This window comes from Myxine glutinosa, chromosome 13 (assembly GCF_964187855.1).
Source record: "Myxine glutinosa chromosome 13, kmMyxGlut1.1, whole genome shotgun sequence".
Lineage (NCBI taxonomy): Eukaryota > Metazoa > Chordata > Myxini > Myxiniformes > Myxinidae > Myxine > Myxine glutinosa.
Genome location: NC_136273.1, coordinates 43,153,033 through 43,170,104, shown reverse-complemented (window position 1 = coordinate 43,170,104; position 17,072 = coordinate 43,153,033). Strand labels below are relative to the sequence as shown.

Genomic DNA, 17,072 nt, shown 5'->3' with positions numbered 1-17,072 from the left:
CAGACGACTTTTTATGCGCTACTTGCTTCAGCACTCGTCGGTCCCGTTTATGTGAGTTTGTGTGGCCTACCACTATGTGGCTGTGCTGTTGTTGCTCCTAGACGTTGCCACTTCACAATACCAGCACTTACAGTTGACCGGGGCAGCTCTAGGAGGGCAGAAATTTGACGAACTGACTTGATGGAAAGGTGGCATCCTATGACAGTGCCACATTGAAAGTCATTGAGCTCTTCAGTACAGCCCATTCTACTGCCAACGGTTGTCTATGGAGATTGCATGGCTGTGTGCTTGATTATATATACCTGCCAGCAATGGGTGTGGCTTAAACAGCCGAATCCACTAATTAGAAGGGGTGTCCGCATACTTTTGGTCAGGTGGTGTATATGGACACAAATATACATTTTAGAAGGAGTTCACCTTCCGGAGACGTTTGTGAGGTTGTCAGAGGCAAGCGTTCCTTGTGAGCTGATCGTATATTGAAACAGTTCAAGAAAGAAGAACATACTGAGCTGTCTGTCTGTGTGCTTGCAAGTGAAGCAGATCACCTCATTGTGGGGAATATTCACTATCGGGAAAATAATTATGATCGGTCGTTTTATCCCCTGTTAGACACAAAATAGTTAAGATCTGTCTTGATATAGATAATTCCTGCTGAATGGATTGTGTGTGAAAAAAGGCCCTGCCTATTCACGTCGGACTCTTAGAATATGTCTGAAAAGTGCATGTTAATGAACTTCCGTAAGTCTGTGTGAAATGTTTAGCTTGGGAGTTTCTCTTTATTTGGTTGTGGTTCTACAGTGGTGCATTGTATTTACAATGCATGTATGTGTATGTATGTGCATATATAGAGGGTTATTCAAAAAGAAGTATACACTTTTAAATTTTTATTTCAAAAGTACTATTGAACCGATGTACTTCTTATGGACAAAAGGGAGGCATTTAAAAGTTATTTTCACACCTTACAACCTCTCATGTGGCTCCCACTTGTGATGTGGCACACGTCGAGTTGGTAATCCAGTTCTTTCCACACTTGGAAATGGCCCACACACAGGGGCGCCGCCAGGGATTTTGGGCCCCATGAAAAGATATCACAATGGGCCCCTATGAAGCATGGGTGCACATTTTTTCCCCGACATTTTTGCCAGGAGGTTGAAACAATGCTTATATTTCTGCATACAGTATAGAATTCACTATTTGATGCAAGACTGAAACCCACACAAGAAATGTGCTGAAGGCCATCTTTTACAGTCTGAATGTAATTTTAATGGTAAGAATTACAACATACATTAACCTCTTCAATTAAAATAAATTAACATTATCATCTATAGAATGATATAATAAACAAAATAATAAAATCAGCAGCAGAGTATACATACAAGTATACATACCAAGTGTCGTGATCCAATATCCATAGCCATGCCATTTAGTTATCACTGGTCCTTGCTCAGCCTTACTTAAACTCAGCTCAGCTCAGCCTGCCTTAAACTGCCAAAATCAAGACTCTCTGCTCACCTTCACTCCTTCATTCCTCTTTTCTCCTGCCTCTGGAACAAACTCCCTCACTCTCTTCAATCCCACTCCACCCTCCAGGTCTTTAAAACAGCTGTTCACCACCATCTCTTATCTTCCCCCATCCAAAACCTTGATCTTTTCTACCCCCGCTAATTTCACCCCAATTCCACTTTTTGAAATACCAACTTCTGTCCTGGAAGTCCTTGGTGTCCTTGTGTTTTATACTTCTCTCACCTCTCCCCCCCCCCCCCCCCCCCCCCCCACTTCCCACGCCTCCTCCCCCCAAGCCCTCTCCCTCCCACACATCTCCCTGCTCTCAAATGTTGTGTGCTCTCAAGTGTTTGTGTGCTTCCCTTTCTCTCCCCATCTTGTCTTCCGCTCCCTCTTTTTATATATTTTGTTTGTCTGGTTGATTTGTTTGTGAAGTAAATGTTAGCTCTTTCACGAGCCTCGATTCAGTATACAAAAAAAAAAAAAAAAAAAAAAGAGCCCAGCGCCGAGTCTTGTTGCCAGCAAAGTCACTGATCAAGTCTTTGAAGTCCAGCTTTCTAGCCAACTGACTTTCAATGGACAGCATGGCAAGACTGCAAAGCCTGTCCTGGGACATAGTGGACCTCAAATAGTTTTTTATATATCAGTTTTAGCTTACTGAAAGATCTCTCGCCACCAGCAACAGTCACAGGCAGTGTGCAAAATCTACGTAAAGCAATGCACACTTCTCCAAAAAATGCTTTGCAGCTGCATCTTACAAATTGCATTCAGGAGACCAAGAGGGGACAAGTTAGGGGGGAAAGTGGCAGCATATACTGTGTTCAGGTGTCTTACTTCATTTTGAAACTCAGGTGTAAGATCTCTGGAATACTTAATGATCAGTGGTGGACACACAGAAGGAACTTTATCCTCACTAATCTGCCCAATTTCAGAACAGCAGAAAATTCTTCTACAATTTTTGCAGTGGTGTGAAACCTCGTGTCCAAGTCACTTATGAAGTTGTCCATAGCTGTAAAAAACACTGTGTTCCGAAACACCGAAACACCAAACCATTTCATGTAAATCGAGGGGGGGGGGCGGGATTGGGCAACACAGAGGCTCTCTGGATGTTTACTTTTTGCCAAAAACAAGAAAAGAAAAAGAACCGTTAGTTTTATTGGTCTATTATTTTATTAAAGATGATAGGTTAATAATTTAATATTGACAATTTTTACCTAATGTTCTAATAATTTTTAGGGCCCCTGTCAGTGCAGGGCCCTTGGAATCATCCGAACCTTTCCCCCCCCTTACAGCGCCCCTGCCCGCACACATGAACTTTCGGTGAAGAGCGTTCATATTCGATGACGATGTGGATTTTGAGAGCCCAACACATGGATATTTTGACGTTTGACCTTTCCACTTAAGTGAAAAGTTGCTTCATCAGAGACGATGAACCTTGATGCAAACCCTTCATTCTCCGGTCTCTCTTGCATTTCGCAGCAGAAATCGTAATGCATGATTTTGTCATTGGCCTTCAGTGTGTGTCATTACCGGCCTTTGGTCATTGTCATTGGCCTTTGTGTCATTGGCCTTTGTGTGCAAAACCGGACATATCTTGGTAAAATCTTAGCTGCGTTGAATCCCATGTATTCCTCTAGGTCAGGAGTTGGTATTCGTTTGGTTGAGGTGTTGGAGGAGTTGAGAGGGTGTGTCACTCGGAAGTGATTTCAGTGGTGGTTTGGTATGTCAGTAGGTATTGTGGATTGGTGAGAGGGTACTGTGAACAGGCAAAGAGAAGAACTTGGCGAGGCGTGAGGATGGGTGATTTGGTGTTGGTGTACCGATGGAAGATTAGTGAGAGGGTAGGATGATTGATTTGGTGAAAGTTTGGGGATGGAAGCATAGTGTGAGGGTTCAGGTGTGTGATTTAGTGAGGTCGTAGAATTCGAAACGTAATAGGGTTTATTGGGATGACGTTTTGTTGGAGATAGGGCGACTTTCCGTAGGGGTTGGAAGAGTGATCTCGGAACTGGATATGATGGTTGTTTGGCAGCTTGGTGGAGGAAGGAGAGGTGGACATAACCACAATGAAGGAGGGGTACGTGAGTACAAATGAAGTATTTGACATGCATTACTGTCCCAAACTAAATGGCACAAATTTCATCGAAACCATAAATACACTGAATCGTCCTTCAGATAAGCAGCTGTGAGTGACAGTCAAACAAGAAAGGTCTTACACCGACAGAGGAATTCTGACACAGGTAAAGGTCATTTGCCCCATGACTGAACAACCCCTCCACATTCTCCCTAGGTTACATACCCATTGGATTTTACCTGCCGGAATGGTAATATCATGGTAATGGCACTTTTGGACTGACAGGATAGCTCCAAAGGTAATGTGCTTCCATTTGAGCTCTCTGTGCTGGTATCGGTTCCTCGTTTAAATCAAAATAAAATGCTCCCTGTTTAAAAAAAATACAGGTGTTGCATCAATGGGTATGCCTTTTGAGGTTGTGTAAAGCCGAGTGTCCTGTCTGCTTGCATTTGCTTGTGGATGTTCAAGATTCCTGGGTACCATTCAAAATACTGGAGTAGGCCAATGTTTGCTGAATATTGCCAAATTCTAATTTACTACCCTGATCTACAGATTATAGTTGTACGTACAGCATATACCAGGGGTTGACTCAGCCTGTCATCCTTCCGAGGTCGGCTAATTGAGTACCAGTTCACTGGTAATTCCCTGTTTGTCGTTGAAGGCGGCAAAAAGGGTTGGCGTCAGGAAGGGCATCCGGCCGTAAAACGTTGCTTCAAAAAGGGGACCGAAAAACAACAACTACCACGGTCCCCGAAAAGGCCAACCCCCGCTTTGCGGGGAAAAAATGGCCTCTAAACGGTGGTTGGTACAGCATATATCATCTATCAGGTAGATTGTGGTTGTAGGTACAGCATATACCTTCTATGAGGTAGATTGTGGTTGTAGATACAGCATATGCCGTCTATCAGGTAGATTGTAGTTGTATTGATATAGCATATACCATCTATCAGGTAGCTTGTAGTTGTATTGGTATAGCATATACTGTCTATTAGGTAGATTGTAGTTGTATTGATATAGCATATACCATCTATCAGGTAGCTTGTAGTTGTATTGGTATAGCATATACTGTCTATTAGGTAGATTGTAGTTGTATTGATATAGCATATACCATCTAACAGGTAGCTTGTAGTTGTATTGGTATAGCATATACTGTCTATTAGGTAGATTGTAGTTGTATTGGTATCGCATATAGTCTATCAGGTAGATTGTAGTTGTATTGGTATAGCATACACCATCTATAAGGTAGCTTGTAGTTGTATTGGTATTGCATATACCATCTATCAGGTAGATTGTAGTTGTATTGGTATAGTATATGCCATCTATCAGGTAGATTGTAGTTGTATTGATATAGCATATACCATCTGTCAGGTAGCTTGTAGTTGTATTGGTATAGCATGTACTGTCTATTAGGTAGGTTGTAGTTGTATTGGTATAGCATATACCATATATCAGGTAGATTGTAGTTGTATTGGTATCGCATATACAGTCCATCAGGTAGCTTGTAGTTGTATTGGTATAGCATGTACTGTCTATTAGGTAGGTTGTAGTTGTATTGATATAGCATATACCATCTGTCAGGTAGCTTGTAGTTGTATTGGTATCGCATATACAGTCCATCAGGTAGATTGTAGTTGTATTGGTATCGCATATACAGTCTATCAGATAGATTGTAGTTGTATTGGTATAGCATATACCGTATATCAGGTAGTTTGTAGTTGTATTGGTATAGCATATGTTGTCTATCAGTTAGTTTGTAGTTGTATTGGTATCGCATATGCCGTCTATCAGGTAGATTGTACTTGTATTGGTATCGCATATACAGTCTATCAGATAGATTGTAGTTGTGTTGGTATAGCACATGCCATCTATTAGGTAGATTGTAGTTGTATTGGTATAGCATATACCATATATCAGGTAGATTGTAGTTGTATTGGTATAGCATATACCATATATCAGGTAGATTGTAGTTGTATTGGTATAGCATATACCATATATCAGATAGATTGTAGTTGTGTTGGTATAGCACATGCCATCTATTAGGTAGATTGTAGTTGTATTGGTATAGCATATACCATATATCAGGTAGATTGTAGTTGTATTGGTATAGCATATACCATCTATCAGGTAGATTGTAGTTGTATTGGTATAGCATATACCATATATCAGGTAGATTGTAGTTGTATTGGTATAGCATATACCATCTATCAGGTAGATTGTAGTTGTATTGGTATAGCATATACCATATATCAGGTAGATTGTAGTTGTATTGGTATAGCATATACCATATATCAGGTAGATTGTAGTTGTATTGGTATAGCATATACCATCTATCAGGTAGATTGTAGTTGTATTGGTATAGCATATACCATCTATCAGGTAGATTGTAGTTGTATTGGTATAGCATATACCATATATCAGGTAGATTGTAGTTGTGTTGGTATAGCACATGCCATCTATTAGGTAGATTGTAGTTGTATTGGTATGGCACATGCCATCTATTAGGTAGATTGTAGTTGTATTGGTATAGCATATACCATCTATCAGGTTCCCTTTTTTGTTCCATTTTAAAGGCTGAGTGTCGTGAATATTTGTCAGTGTCGTGACATACATACCTCTTAGCTTTGTGTGAACACGTTATTATACACCTCCTGATATTACTGCTCCATATCACTTTCACCAGGCTGACAGGTATATTCACAACAGCAGAGTATTGGTCTCGGGTTTAGAATTATGACTTCCAGTGAGTCATTGTTGATGCCTTTCTACAGAAGCCAAATGGACGTTTTACTGACTCAGGTACTGTCATTACTGAACTTGCTGAAATCCGGGAATACGAGGATGAGATGAAGTGTTAGTGTGAGTGTTAAGGACCATGAGAAGGTTAAATTCATTATTGTGGTGTCATGGATTTGAGTGATGATCTCATTCTATTATTGTATATGTTTCAACAATGGTGAGGAATGAGCTTCTGCAATGGAACGATGGCCTAGTGTGAAAGCGGAAGGCATGACGTGGCATGGTTTGAGGTAATGACAAGAGGAAAGATGGCACAGAGCAAAGAGGGTTTTAATGATGTGTTCAACTGTTTTCTCTTTCTTTCCTTCAGGGATTTCAAGGAAAAACTGGGCCACCTGGTCCTCCAGGAGTCATTGGACCTCAAGTAAAGAAAATAGCAATTACATAAATAATATATTTTCCTGGAAGCGTTCATGCCACAGGCAGTGATGGAATGCCTTATTGTACGTTGAAACATTATTATATATGAGTGTGTTCTGCATGATTTCACAACTGGTGTTTCTTCGACATATTAGATACAGCACTCAACATCCTTCTGAGGACATGGGAAGTCTGCTTTCTTTCACTCTTCAGATGTATTATTGTCCTTTTGTTTACAAGAGTGGACGAATTAATGAGTGGCAGGAATTGATTCCTGTGTGTGTGTGTGTGTGTGTGTGTGTGTGTGTGTGTGTGTGTGTGTGTGTGTGTGTGTGTGTGTGTGTGTGTGTGTGTGTGTGTGTGTGTGTGTGTGTGTGTACATGTGTAATTTGTTTACGTTTACACAGTTGTATGTTTACACAGTTGTTTGAATGTATATGTGCACATTAAATGTGTGTAGATTTTCAACTGCGTGCGTACGGATCATTGTGTATGCATATGCATGTTGGAGTGACAGCGTAATTGGACTTGATCACAGATGTTTTTTCTGATCAGTGGTATGTAAACAAAATGGCAGTTTTATAGTTGTAATTGCACTTGTTGCAATTCCCCTCCCATCCCCTCCTCACACTCATCATTGCTTTTCAGGGTTCTACAGGCCAGATAGGACCCTTGGGAGAGCGGGGTCACCCTGGTCCTCCTGGTCCACCCGGTGAGCCAGGGCTGCCAGGTCCAGATGGAAAAGAAGGCATGAAGGTCGGAAATCACGGTTTTACGTGGATGCCACAATACAAATATTTGGTTAAATCAACAACCAAGGAACAACAACAACAACAACAACAACTATAAAGAATCTGAAAATGCAAAAGCCGTCCGCATCCGCTTTGTATTCAGACTTCTTCTTCCGTATGTTAAACATGATGAAAAATAAAAATACAAAAAGTTGATGATTTTAGGCGCTCTTGATCTTTACACCTCCCAAGTAATAACCTTCAGTGACCCAATATGCAAACCGTCCACAAATTTCAAATCAATTGGATGAAAAGTGATGATTTAATTCAACCTTGACCTTTGACCATTTCATCTAAAAAAAACAATTGGCTTCTAGCTTTTGATTGGTGAACCAATTCAGTGACCCAATATGCAAATTCTTAAAATTTCAGGTTATTCGGATGGAAATTGACGATTTTATGCAACCTTGACCTTTTGACCATATATTGTTTATTTGCCTTCTTCATATTTTCATTATAAATCTTTGTTGAAAATTTGATGACAAAAGCCCTAATGGTAAAATAAAGTTAACCCCCGGACAGACACACACACATAAGTGATTCCAAAACCCCCGTCTCCCGCTGTGCGCGGGAGAGGTATAGCAACAACAACAACAACAACAAAGAGGATGGGAGTAATTAGGGTATTGAACTGTGTATACAGTCATGGCCAAACATATTGGCACCCTTGCACTTTTTTCAAATAACTCACAATTTTCTCTAAAAATAAGTTGAAATTGACATTGTGTTGTAAAAAATAATTTGAATTGCAACATTGTGCTCCAAATCTCCTGATTTCATGATGCCATACACACATTCAAAGTACTCAGTGCCAGAGGCAGCACAGCAACCCCAAAACATCACTGAACCTCCTCAATGTTTGACTGTAGGGAAGGTGTTCTTTTCTTTGAAGGTTTCATTTTGTTTCCTGTAAACATTGAGATGATGTGCTTTACCTTAAAGCTCAAATTTGGTCTCATCCGTCCACAAGATATTCTCCCAGAAGGATTTTGGCTTGTTCAGGTGTGTTTTGGAAAACTTCAGTCAGACTTTCTCAGCAGTGAGGTCCTCCTGGGTCTCCTACCATAGAACCCTCTTTCATTGAGTTGGCGACGGATGGTGCGAGTTGAAACTGTCGCACCTTGTGTCTGAAGGTCAGCTTGAATCTATTTGGCAGTTGATCGAGATGCTTTCTCCACCATTCGAACAATCCTTTGCTGCAATGTTCGATCAAGTTTGCTCTTGCGGCCAAGTCCAGGGAGGTTGTCTACAGTGCCACGGGCCTTAAACTTCCTGATAACATTGCGTACGATGGACACAGGAACATCAAGGTCTCTGGAGATGGACTTGTAGCCTTGAGATTGTCTATGCTTGGCTACAATCTTGTGTCTGACCTCCTCAGACAATTCTCTGGTTTTCTTTCTTTTCTCCATGCTCATTGCGGTACACACAGTGACACAAAACAGCAGAATGACTCATTTGCTCTATTCAAACTGGTTGAATGAGTTATTTTTATATTACAGGCACCTGCAACTCACCAAAGGTGAGTTCAATTCCAAAGTAAAGGAGAATCACCTACTTGAAATCTAATTATTTTTAACAACTTCTAAAAGGTATCAATAATATTGTCCGGGCCATTTTAGGATTTCTGTGTGGAATAAGCTAAGATTTTGTAATTTTTTCAGCTTTTTTTGTTTTGTTCCACTGCAAACCAAAGAAATACAAATGTGGATACCAAAATATTTTTTAATTCCAACAATTTTCTGGAAGAAATGGTGCATTATTTGAAAAAAGTGCAAGGGTGCCAATATTTTTGGCCACGACTATATAAATAGTATAATAAAGGTGATCACTTGATTTTGCAATTTTAGATTGATTGACAAGGATATAAACTGAATCTTGTCACTCTCCACATATTGATGTTAAGTTACGTTATTGTCGGTGTTTTTAAACTCTGACACAAATTCAGGTAAATGGGTCTCAATGTAAAGTTATGAGAACACATTTGTTTGATAAGAAATTATAAGTCCTGGATGCTGTCATTGGAATAACCTGTGCGGTTTTTTAATGACCATTGTTTAACCTTTCACCTCACAATCACTGCTGTCTAACCGTTAATGTTTTCCTACAGGATGTCCATGGTAAATGTCATGGCCATGAAAGTTATAGCTTTCATCTGTCCCTCACTTATATCCCACATCTGTCCCTCACTTTTTGATCTCTCAAAATTTTGGAGCTACTCGGAATGTGATAGAGGAGCTACTCGGAGCTACTCGGAGTAGAGTTTGGAGCTACTAAACTCTGAGTTTGGAGCTACTCGGAGTGAGGAATGTGATATAGAATACCCATGATGTAGACGAGGGGAAGAGTCATGTCCACACTCACAAACTACAAGTGTTATATCCGTAGACTCATTAATTACCCACCACGCGTACATACATGAATCAGGTGGGTTTCTTCTCATCACTCCAAGCTCCTCCTCTACGCACATGTATGGAGCACCCAAAACCTCCACCATACCACATCATCAACTTGGGTACAAAACAGGCGTTATGCTAACGCATGCACAAGAAGCAAGCACAATATACCGCTTCTTCTTCTTCTTCCTCTTCCATGTGCAGCACAAGGCTGCTGCTGGGTGGCATACTTGGCGAGGGGTGCGGTTGTGCTGCTGATACAATTCCCTCTACTAGTTATAGCAGTAATTTGTAATTTGGTTAGAGCAGGCCAGAGTGCCGGTGATAGCTTGCCTAATCTTTGCGGAGGACAACGTGTGATCTTTAACGTCCACCATCTAATGCCAATAGACCGGACCCCCGTTTAACGTCCATCCAAGTGACAGCACACTCACTTATGAATCGCTCTGCCTGTAAAACACTCGGATGACAGTTTATAGCTGGGTCGGGATTCAAACCCAGGCAAGACACAGCCATTGCCCACCTTTTTAAACTTAAGGAAATAGATTGTTTAATAATTAGAGATCTCAGTAGTTAGTTGTCTCGAAAAACAAATCATGAAAATCACAATAAATAAATTATGTTTTCCTTCTGTCTCATCTGTAATGCAGTCTTTGAAAGACTTCCTTGGGAAGAAATCGCATGAAGTTTATCATTTAGCCGGTATAGAGGTTTAGAGAAACAATTTATCATTTCACAGTTCCTGGTATATACACAGATTCAATACTGTTCAATATGAGTCTTTGAGTTTTCTTCCTTTCTAGCATCAGAGGTTTTCCTGGCCCTGTTAATCGTTAAAGGATGAGGTGTTTTTTCGACTGACGGGGAGGGCATTCATTCATCAACATGCTGATCGAGGGGAACAGGTCGTTCAACTGGGGCTGTAGTCTGAATAGGTATTGCCTGTCCATCACTTCCAGCAAAACTAGTCAGAGGCAGGGATCCAGAAAGCGATGGCGGTAACTGGTCCGCCGAGTCCGATAGGCCGATCACTCTATCAGGTTGTGAATACGAAGGAGTAATTACATACCGTGGATGCAGTTGCTCTTCATGTCTCTTTCACACAAAACCACTCTCTCATACATCATAGTTCCTCTGGCTAATGACCTGAATGACAGTCCCAGGAACCTGCGTGGACCTTTTCCAAAATTCCTGGCAAACACGAGTTGACCTTAATGGAACTTTGCGGCATGTTCAAGGTTATCTTGGAACACTTTCGACTTGCTGTGTTGTTTGGGTTGCTCTGAGTGCACTGGATCTTATTCTGCGTTGTCTGTTCATTGACAGTTTGGAAAGTAATTTCCCACATGAAATGATGTTGCTCTCTCTCTAAACCTCAATAACAACTTGTCGATCTTGGTTTACAAGGGCTCACCAATATCTCTGGTTTTGGTTAAAAAAAAATTTCGTTAAAATGACCGACAGAACGTTCTGCCAAACCGTTGGTAGCGGGGTACCCTGGACCAGCCATGGTGTGTTTCATGTCATTCACCATGAGAAAACGCCTGGTATTGGCTTAACGGTTGAGGTGGCCGGCTTGAGATCCTAGGGTCCTGAGTTTGAACCACTGTTGTGCCGTTGAAATAACACCAGGTGGGTTGACTCAGCCTGTCATCCTTCTGATATCGGCAAAATGAGTACCAGCTTATTGGTAATCGGAGGAATTGCATCAGTGGCACAGCCGCGCCTCCAGAAAATGATGCAGCCAACAGCCACAGGCTGCATACGAACCACCACCAAAAGAAAGTCCTGGAACTCGGCACTGCTAAATTGACTGCTGTTTTCTGTCACGAGGTGCTCAGGCAGACCAAATAAACTGAAAATGTGATGATTCCACAGTACTTTCTATGTCTTTGTCGATATTTGGCCACCACAGGCATCTCCAGACCATTTGTCTCATTTTTACTATGAATGATCGATGAGTAAAATCTGCCGTGGAGATGAGGGAATAACAACACGAGATTCCACAGCACAATATCATTTTCAACAAAGAGTTCCGGTCTTTTGTTATGGTAAGGGCGAAGCACACCCTCTGGATTTTCATCCCGCCACCAAGTTTTGTGAAATGAAGCACTTTGCTGAGAACTGGATCCTTCTTTGTTTTCAACCGCGACGACGGAAGCTTTCACAATCTCGTCATTTTTCATCAAGAGTACTTCAGCAGTCACTTGTTCACAGCGTGTAGGATGACCCTGCATGTGTTTTCACGAAAGGATATCCGCATAAACATTTTCCTTACCCATGATGACTGGTATGGTGTACTAGTAAGCTACCAACAGGAAGGACTACCTCTTGATCCTTGCTGACGATAACTGTGACACTGGTTTGTGCTCGTTAAACAGAGTTACCAGAGGTTTATGATCTCATTGAAGTGTCTCCCTAGAAGGTATTGTCAAAAAAATGTTGTCACACCAAAGACTATTCCCATTGACTCCCTCTCGATCTGGATCTGAATTTTTATTCATGTCGTTCGGAGTTCGCGATGGGTAGGCCACCAGCTCTAACTCGCCATCTTGACTGGGTAAGACACAGATGGAAGACACATCCGCTTGAAGAACCAAGTCAGCATTATGGTTGTAATGAGGTCGCTTGTCAGACATTATTTGCGAGAAAATAGGCCTCCAAATGATCTTGGTATGCCTCAACATCGCCTCCATCGAAAGCCTCGAAAGAACCCACAGCTGTCATGTTGGCAGAAGAGTTCATCCTAAGAGTTCAGTTATGTCCACAGACTCAATAATCACCACAAGTACTTGAATCAGGCGGATTTATTCTCATCAACCCAAACTCCTTTTTGTGCATGCGTGTAGCTCTCCAAACCTCCCAACATACCGCGTCATCAACTCGGGTACAAAACAGATGGCGCGATGCTGAAGCATGCATAAGATGCAGCAGGTAATTCCACAACAAATCAAGGCCTCCAGCTTCTTCCCGCAATTATTGGCAGTTCATGTCCATCTCTAAGGCCTTGTGGAATTGGAAAGAGGTTTTGCATTGACTCAATACACCTGTGAGTTACACTGACGGTGTGAAGTCGGAGCTATGTGTCGGGGTGTGGAGAGGAGAAAACCGGTAGAAAACAGGAATTGTTCGTTAACCATAATACACTGAACTGTTTGCTAAGATATTCTTGCTTAAATGGAGAAAAGCAGGAACCATCCTAAATTTTCAGGCAATGTTAAAAAAAACGTACTTAAAACACCTTTATATGATGAAGGCCCATACTTTGACACCCCGTCAGGGTGCTCATAACAAGGTGTCAACGTTTCCGTGGCTGAGAACCATTCCTGGACAGTTTGCTTCTCATAAGGTGCGAGAAAGTCTTCCGAGCTGCCACGGGAATCAGACCCACACTAGTGAGGGCAAAGCCGGATGGCATTTATACGCACTACACCTTATGACGCATGTCAATCTCACATGTTCGATGCCATTGGAAGGGAGGAGGAAGAGTAGTTTTTTGGAGAGGGGTTTCGACTGGCGGTTGTGGTTGGTGAGTTGCACAAGGGTGGGAGAGTGAAGATGAGACGAGAGAAGAGATGGGAAAGGAGAGACGGAGTGATGGAGAGAGGTTGCAGCAGAGTGATTGCAATAAATTGAAACCAGCTTCAAAAAAAACCTCTTGCATTAACAACCATGGTTCCTAATGATGATTTGCATTCAACAGTGGCATGCAATTAAGCATATGTGTTGTTATGGTGCATCCCAAAGGACCCTTTGGATCAGACTGTAATATGCTATGGGTCGACATTTAGCATTTCTTTTCCTGCCTCTTGTCTTCCTTCAAATGTGTTTGTAACTTTATACTCATTTAAACGAATTATGAACCCTTTGGCAAGCAAGGTGCTTCGACTGATCACACCCCATTGGCCTTGAATAAGTTGATAAGATGTTAAACTCCATGCCTTTCCTTTTTCACTTGTCTTCCTCCTCTTCTTGTGGATGACAGATTCCCCTTTGCTCAGGTTCTCATGGCGTTTTGCATACAGCAATGAACCAATGTTCCCCGCTCGAATAACACAGTGTGCACTGAATTCTTCTCCTAGTTTGTTCAGATTTAGGGGATCAAACAGAAAGCAAATATAAAGCAAAATGTAAATTCTGAGCCTCTGAGCAATCGGTCTTCATCAATTGCCTTCTCTTTCACTCAATATAATATCAATTAATGGCATACTACAACAGTGCATTTGAAAGCACAATTTCCATGGCATCATTTCATCTTCCATCGGTGCTTCACTGTTGACCTAAAATATCCGGTAATGGGCTCCGGCTTATATGGGAAGCATGTCTCGCGGAGCAGAGAAACAAACGCCTTGGAACTAATCAATGAATGCAAGTGAAGCTTCACATGCTGTATTAACAGAGTGAAGAGTGTACTCATTGGTGATCAAGTTAAATATTGAACAAAGGCCGAACACGATATCTCAACCAAGGTTTCATTTTCTGCCACACCAGAGCCGGAGTGATACCTCTCAATGGTGACATTCATATTTGACTTTTGGAATTAATTGTCCTGACACGAGTTGTGCTTTCTGGAAACATCTCACAAAGATCTATAGCATTTTGTAGATCTTATGCCATTCACTCCAGGTACTGTCTGAACAAGCAAACCCACAGTTCAAGAGTCTGTCCAAGCAAACCTCACCCAGGCCTCCCAAAGGCTTTGCAACTTTTCTGAAAATTTCTTCCACTCATGTTGGAAATCCCCTTCAGAAAGCCAGCTCTTGAAATATCAAGTGAAACCATTTCAGTTGGGAAATTATACACTGTGAATCTTCCTAATGGGTAAAAATTTCACGTTAGGCAAAGCACCGTGCAACATTCATATAGCAATAGGACAAGTCATGTTCACGTGCTTCATAGCAATAGCTGAACCAACATTAAACCCAGCAACATTTAAATAACCGCACATGTGTACACACTGTCGTGTCACAATCTGTGAACACTGACATGAAGCACAATATTAATAACAAAATATCTTTACAACGGAATAGTTGACCACTGTGGAGGAAAATTTCACCGGTTGTTGTTATTGTTGTTGTTCTTCTTCTTCTTAATGGTATATTTGTTATTTTTATTTTTATTGTTATTATTGAATTAAGTAATGACACCTTACACCATTCTGTTTATGTGCTCTGTTTTTATAGGGAGACCCAGGCCCTCTTGGACCACCAGGAAAGGAGGGATCACCAGGCCTCAGGGGATTCCCTGGTGGTCGGGGTCTTCCTGGACCAATGGTACGTAAAAGCCATGAAACCTAAATAATAATTGTTCATATCCCACCAAATGCCATCCAGGAAATAAGTATGAGGACCTGCAGAAACCCAGAATAATAATGAGTTCCCTTACAAGAAACTCCTTACAAGATTGCAGGAGGCTGATCAAGACTGCACAATCTTTGCTAACCCATGGTAGTTTGTCCGTGCTCTATCCTTTTAAATGCTGAACGTCAACCAAGGATGCAGCATGTCACGTTTTAAACTCAACTGGACTATGTCCAGCTGAGTTTTTGTCGACACCCAGTGTCCGTCGTCTGTCTGTCTGTCTGTCGTCTGTAAACAATTCGACGTCTATGCTCTAAAAGTCACAAATATTGATGAAATTTGATGAAACTTGTTATGCAGCATCTTTAGGACAAACTAGTTTGGGATTGCACTTGGGCGTTGCACGCCCAAAAATGGGTGCGGCAGGGCGGCCATATTGAAAAATCAATTTTTGTCATATATTTTTAGCACATATAAACTATATAGTTTGTGGTTCTATTATGCATATTCTAACCATATTGATATAGACCAGTTGAGTTCAGGTTCCCTGGAACCTCTCTTTTAAGTCTTTGCTGTGACTCGACTGGGGTTCAAATCGCTAACCTCATAGACTCAGAGCGGACACTCTAACCATTACACCACTGAGTCTGGTTGAATGTCAATCTTATACATGTATGGGTCCTTCATGTGGTGTTTCTCAGTGGCCTGTTTGCACATTGCAGTCATGATCACAAAATTTTCCCTTGTAGAATTACTGAATCGCAGTCCATTTGTGTAAGTACTCCGGATAAATTGCAAATCGCACTTATATCATACTTGCTATTAATTATTGATTCTTGTTCATTCCGAGCCCACATACTTGATGAAGAAAACCATCCCCAACGGAATTTAACACGGTGTTACCACCGCTCTTAAAGCCTCGAAGGAAGAGAACGAGCCTGTTCTCAAAATGTCAGGCTTTAATAAATAAAATATTATTTTACTGCCCTGCTACCTTTTACTGATATGAATCCTGAGCTGCAAATCTTCCAACGTGTGTGTGTGTGTGTGTGTGTGTGTGTGTGTGTGTGTGTGTGTGTGTGTGTGTGTGTGTGTGTGTGTGTGTGTGTATATATATATATATATATATATATATATATATATATATATATATATATATATACATACATACATACATATCTATATATATATATATATATATATATATATATATATATATATATATATATATATATACATACATATCTATATATATATATATATATATATATATATATATATATATATATATATATACATACATATCTATATATATATATATATATATATATATATATATATATATATATATATATATATATATATATATATATATATATATATATATATATCTCTCTCTCAACCAACGTTTCATCATAACCCACAGTTACATACACTCACATCCTGGGTCTGCCTAGCAGGCACATAAGACATCAGCCATTATAAAGCTCGCAGTGTTGGTGTGAGAATACTCTGAGGATATTCCAAAGACTCAATAGCTCAGTTGGCTGTCATCGCGTAAGTAATGAGGTCCTTGGGTTCGAGTCCCGGGTTGTCAGAATATTTTTCACACCAGCCCCACACAGGAATGTATTCCTGTCTGTTTTAAAAAAAAATATATATATATATAATAACGGGGTCCCCCCCCACCCCCCCTTAACTCTGGTCTCGGTGGACCTCCGAACCCCGAGAGGGTCCCCGGCAGAAAGATGTTTTATCCTTGGTTGAAACCCAGCAAATAATGTCCCTCAATGGAACCAGCAAATGAAACAGCCGAAGCAATGATGCAACCACACCAAGTTATAAACAAACC

The 17,072-nt window shown here is 40.9% G+C and overlaps 1 protein-coding gene across 1 annotated transcript in view; it reads left to right on the top strand.

Moving 5' to 3' along the window:
• The window catches only part of COL5A1 (collagen type V alpha 1 chain), a 505,662-nt gene that overhangs the window by 306,403 nt on the left and 182,187 nt on the right, over positions 1–17,072 (top strand). The window contains exons 38-40 of the mRNA XM_068102230.2: positions 6,684–6,737; positions 7,382–7,489; positions 15,104–15,193. Coding sequence (XP_067958331.1) covers positions 6,684–6,737; positions 7,382–7,489; positions 15,104–15,193 — 252 coding nt within the window. The remainder of the gene's footprint in view (positions 1–6,683; positions 6,738–7,381; positions 7,490–15,103; positions 15,194–17,072) is intronic.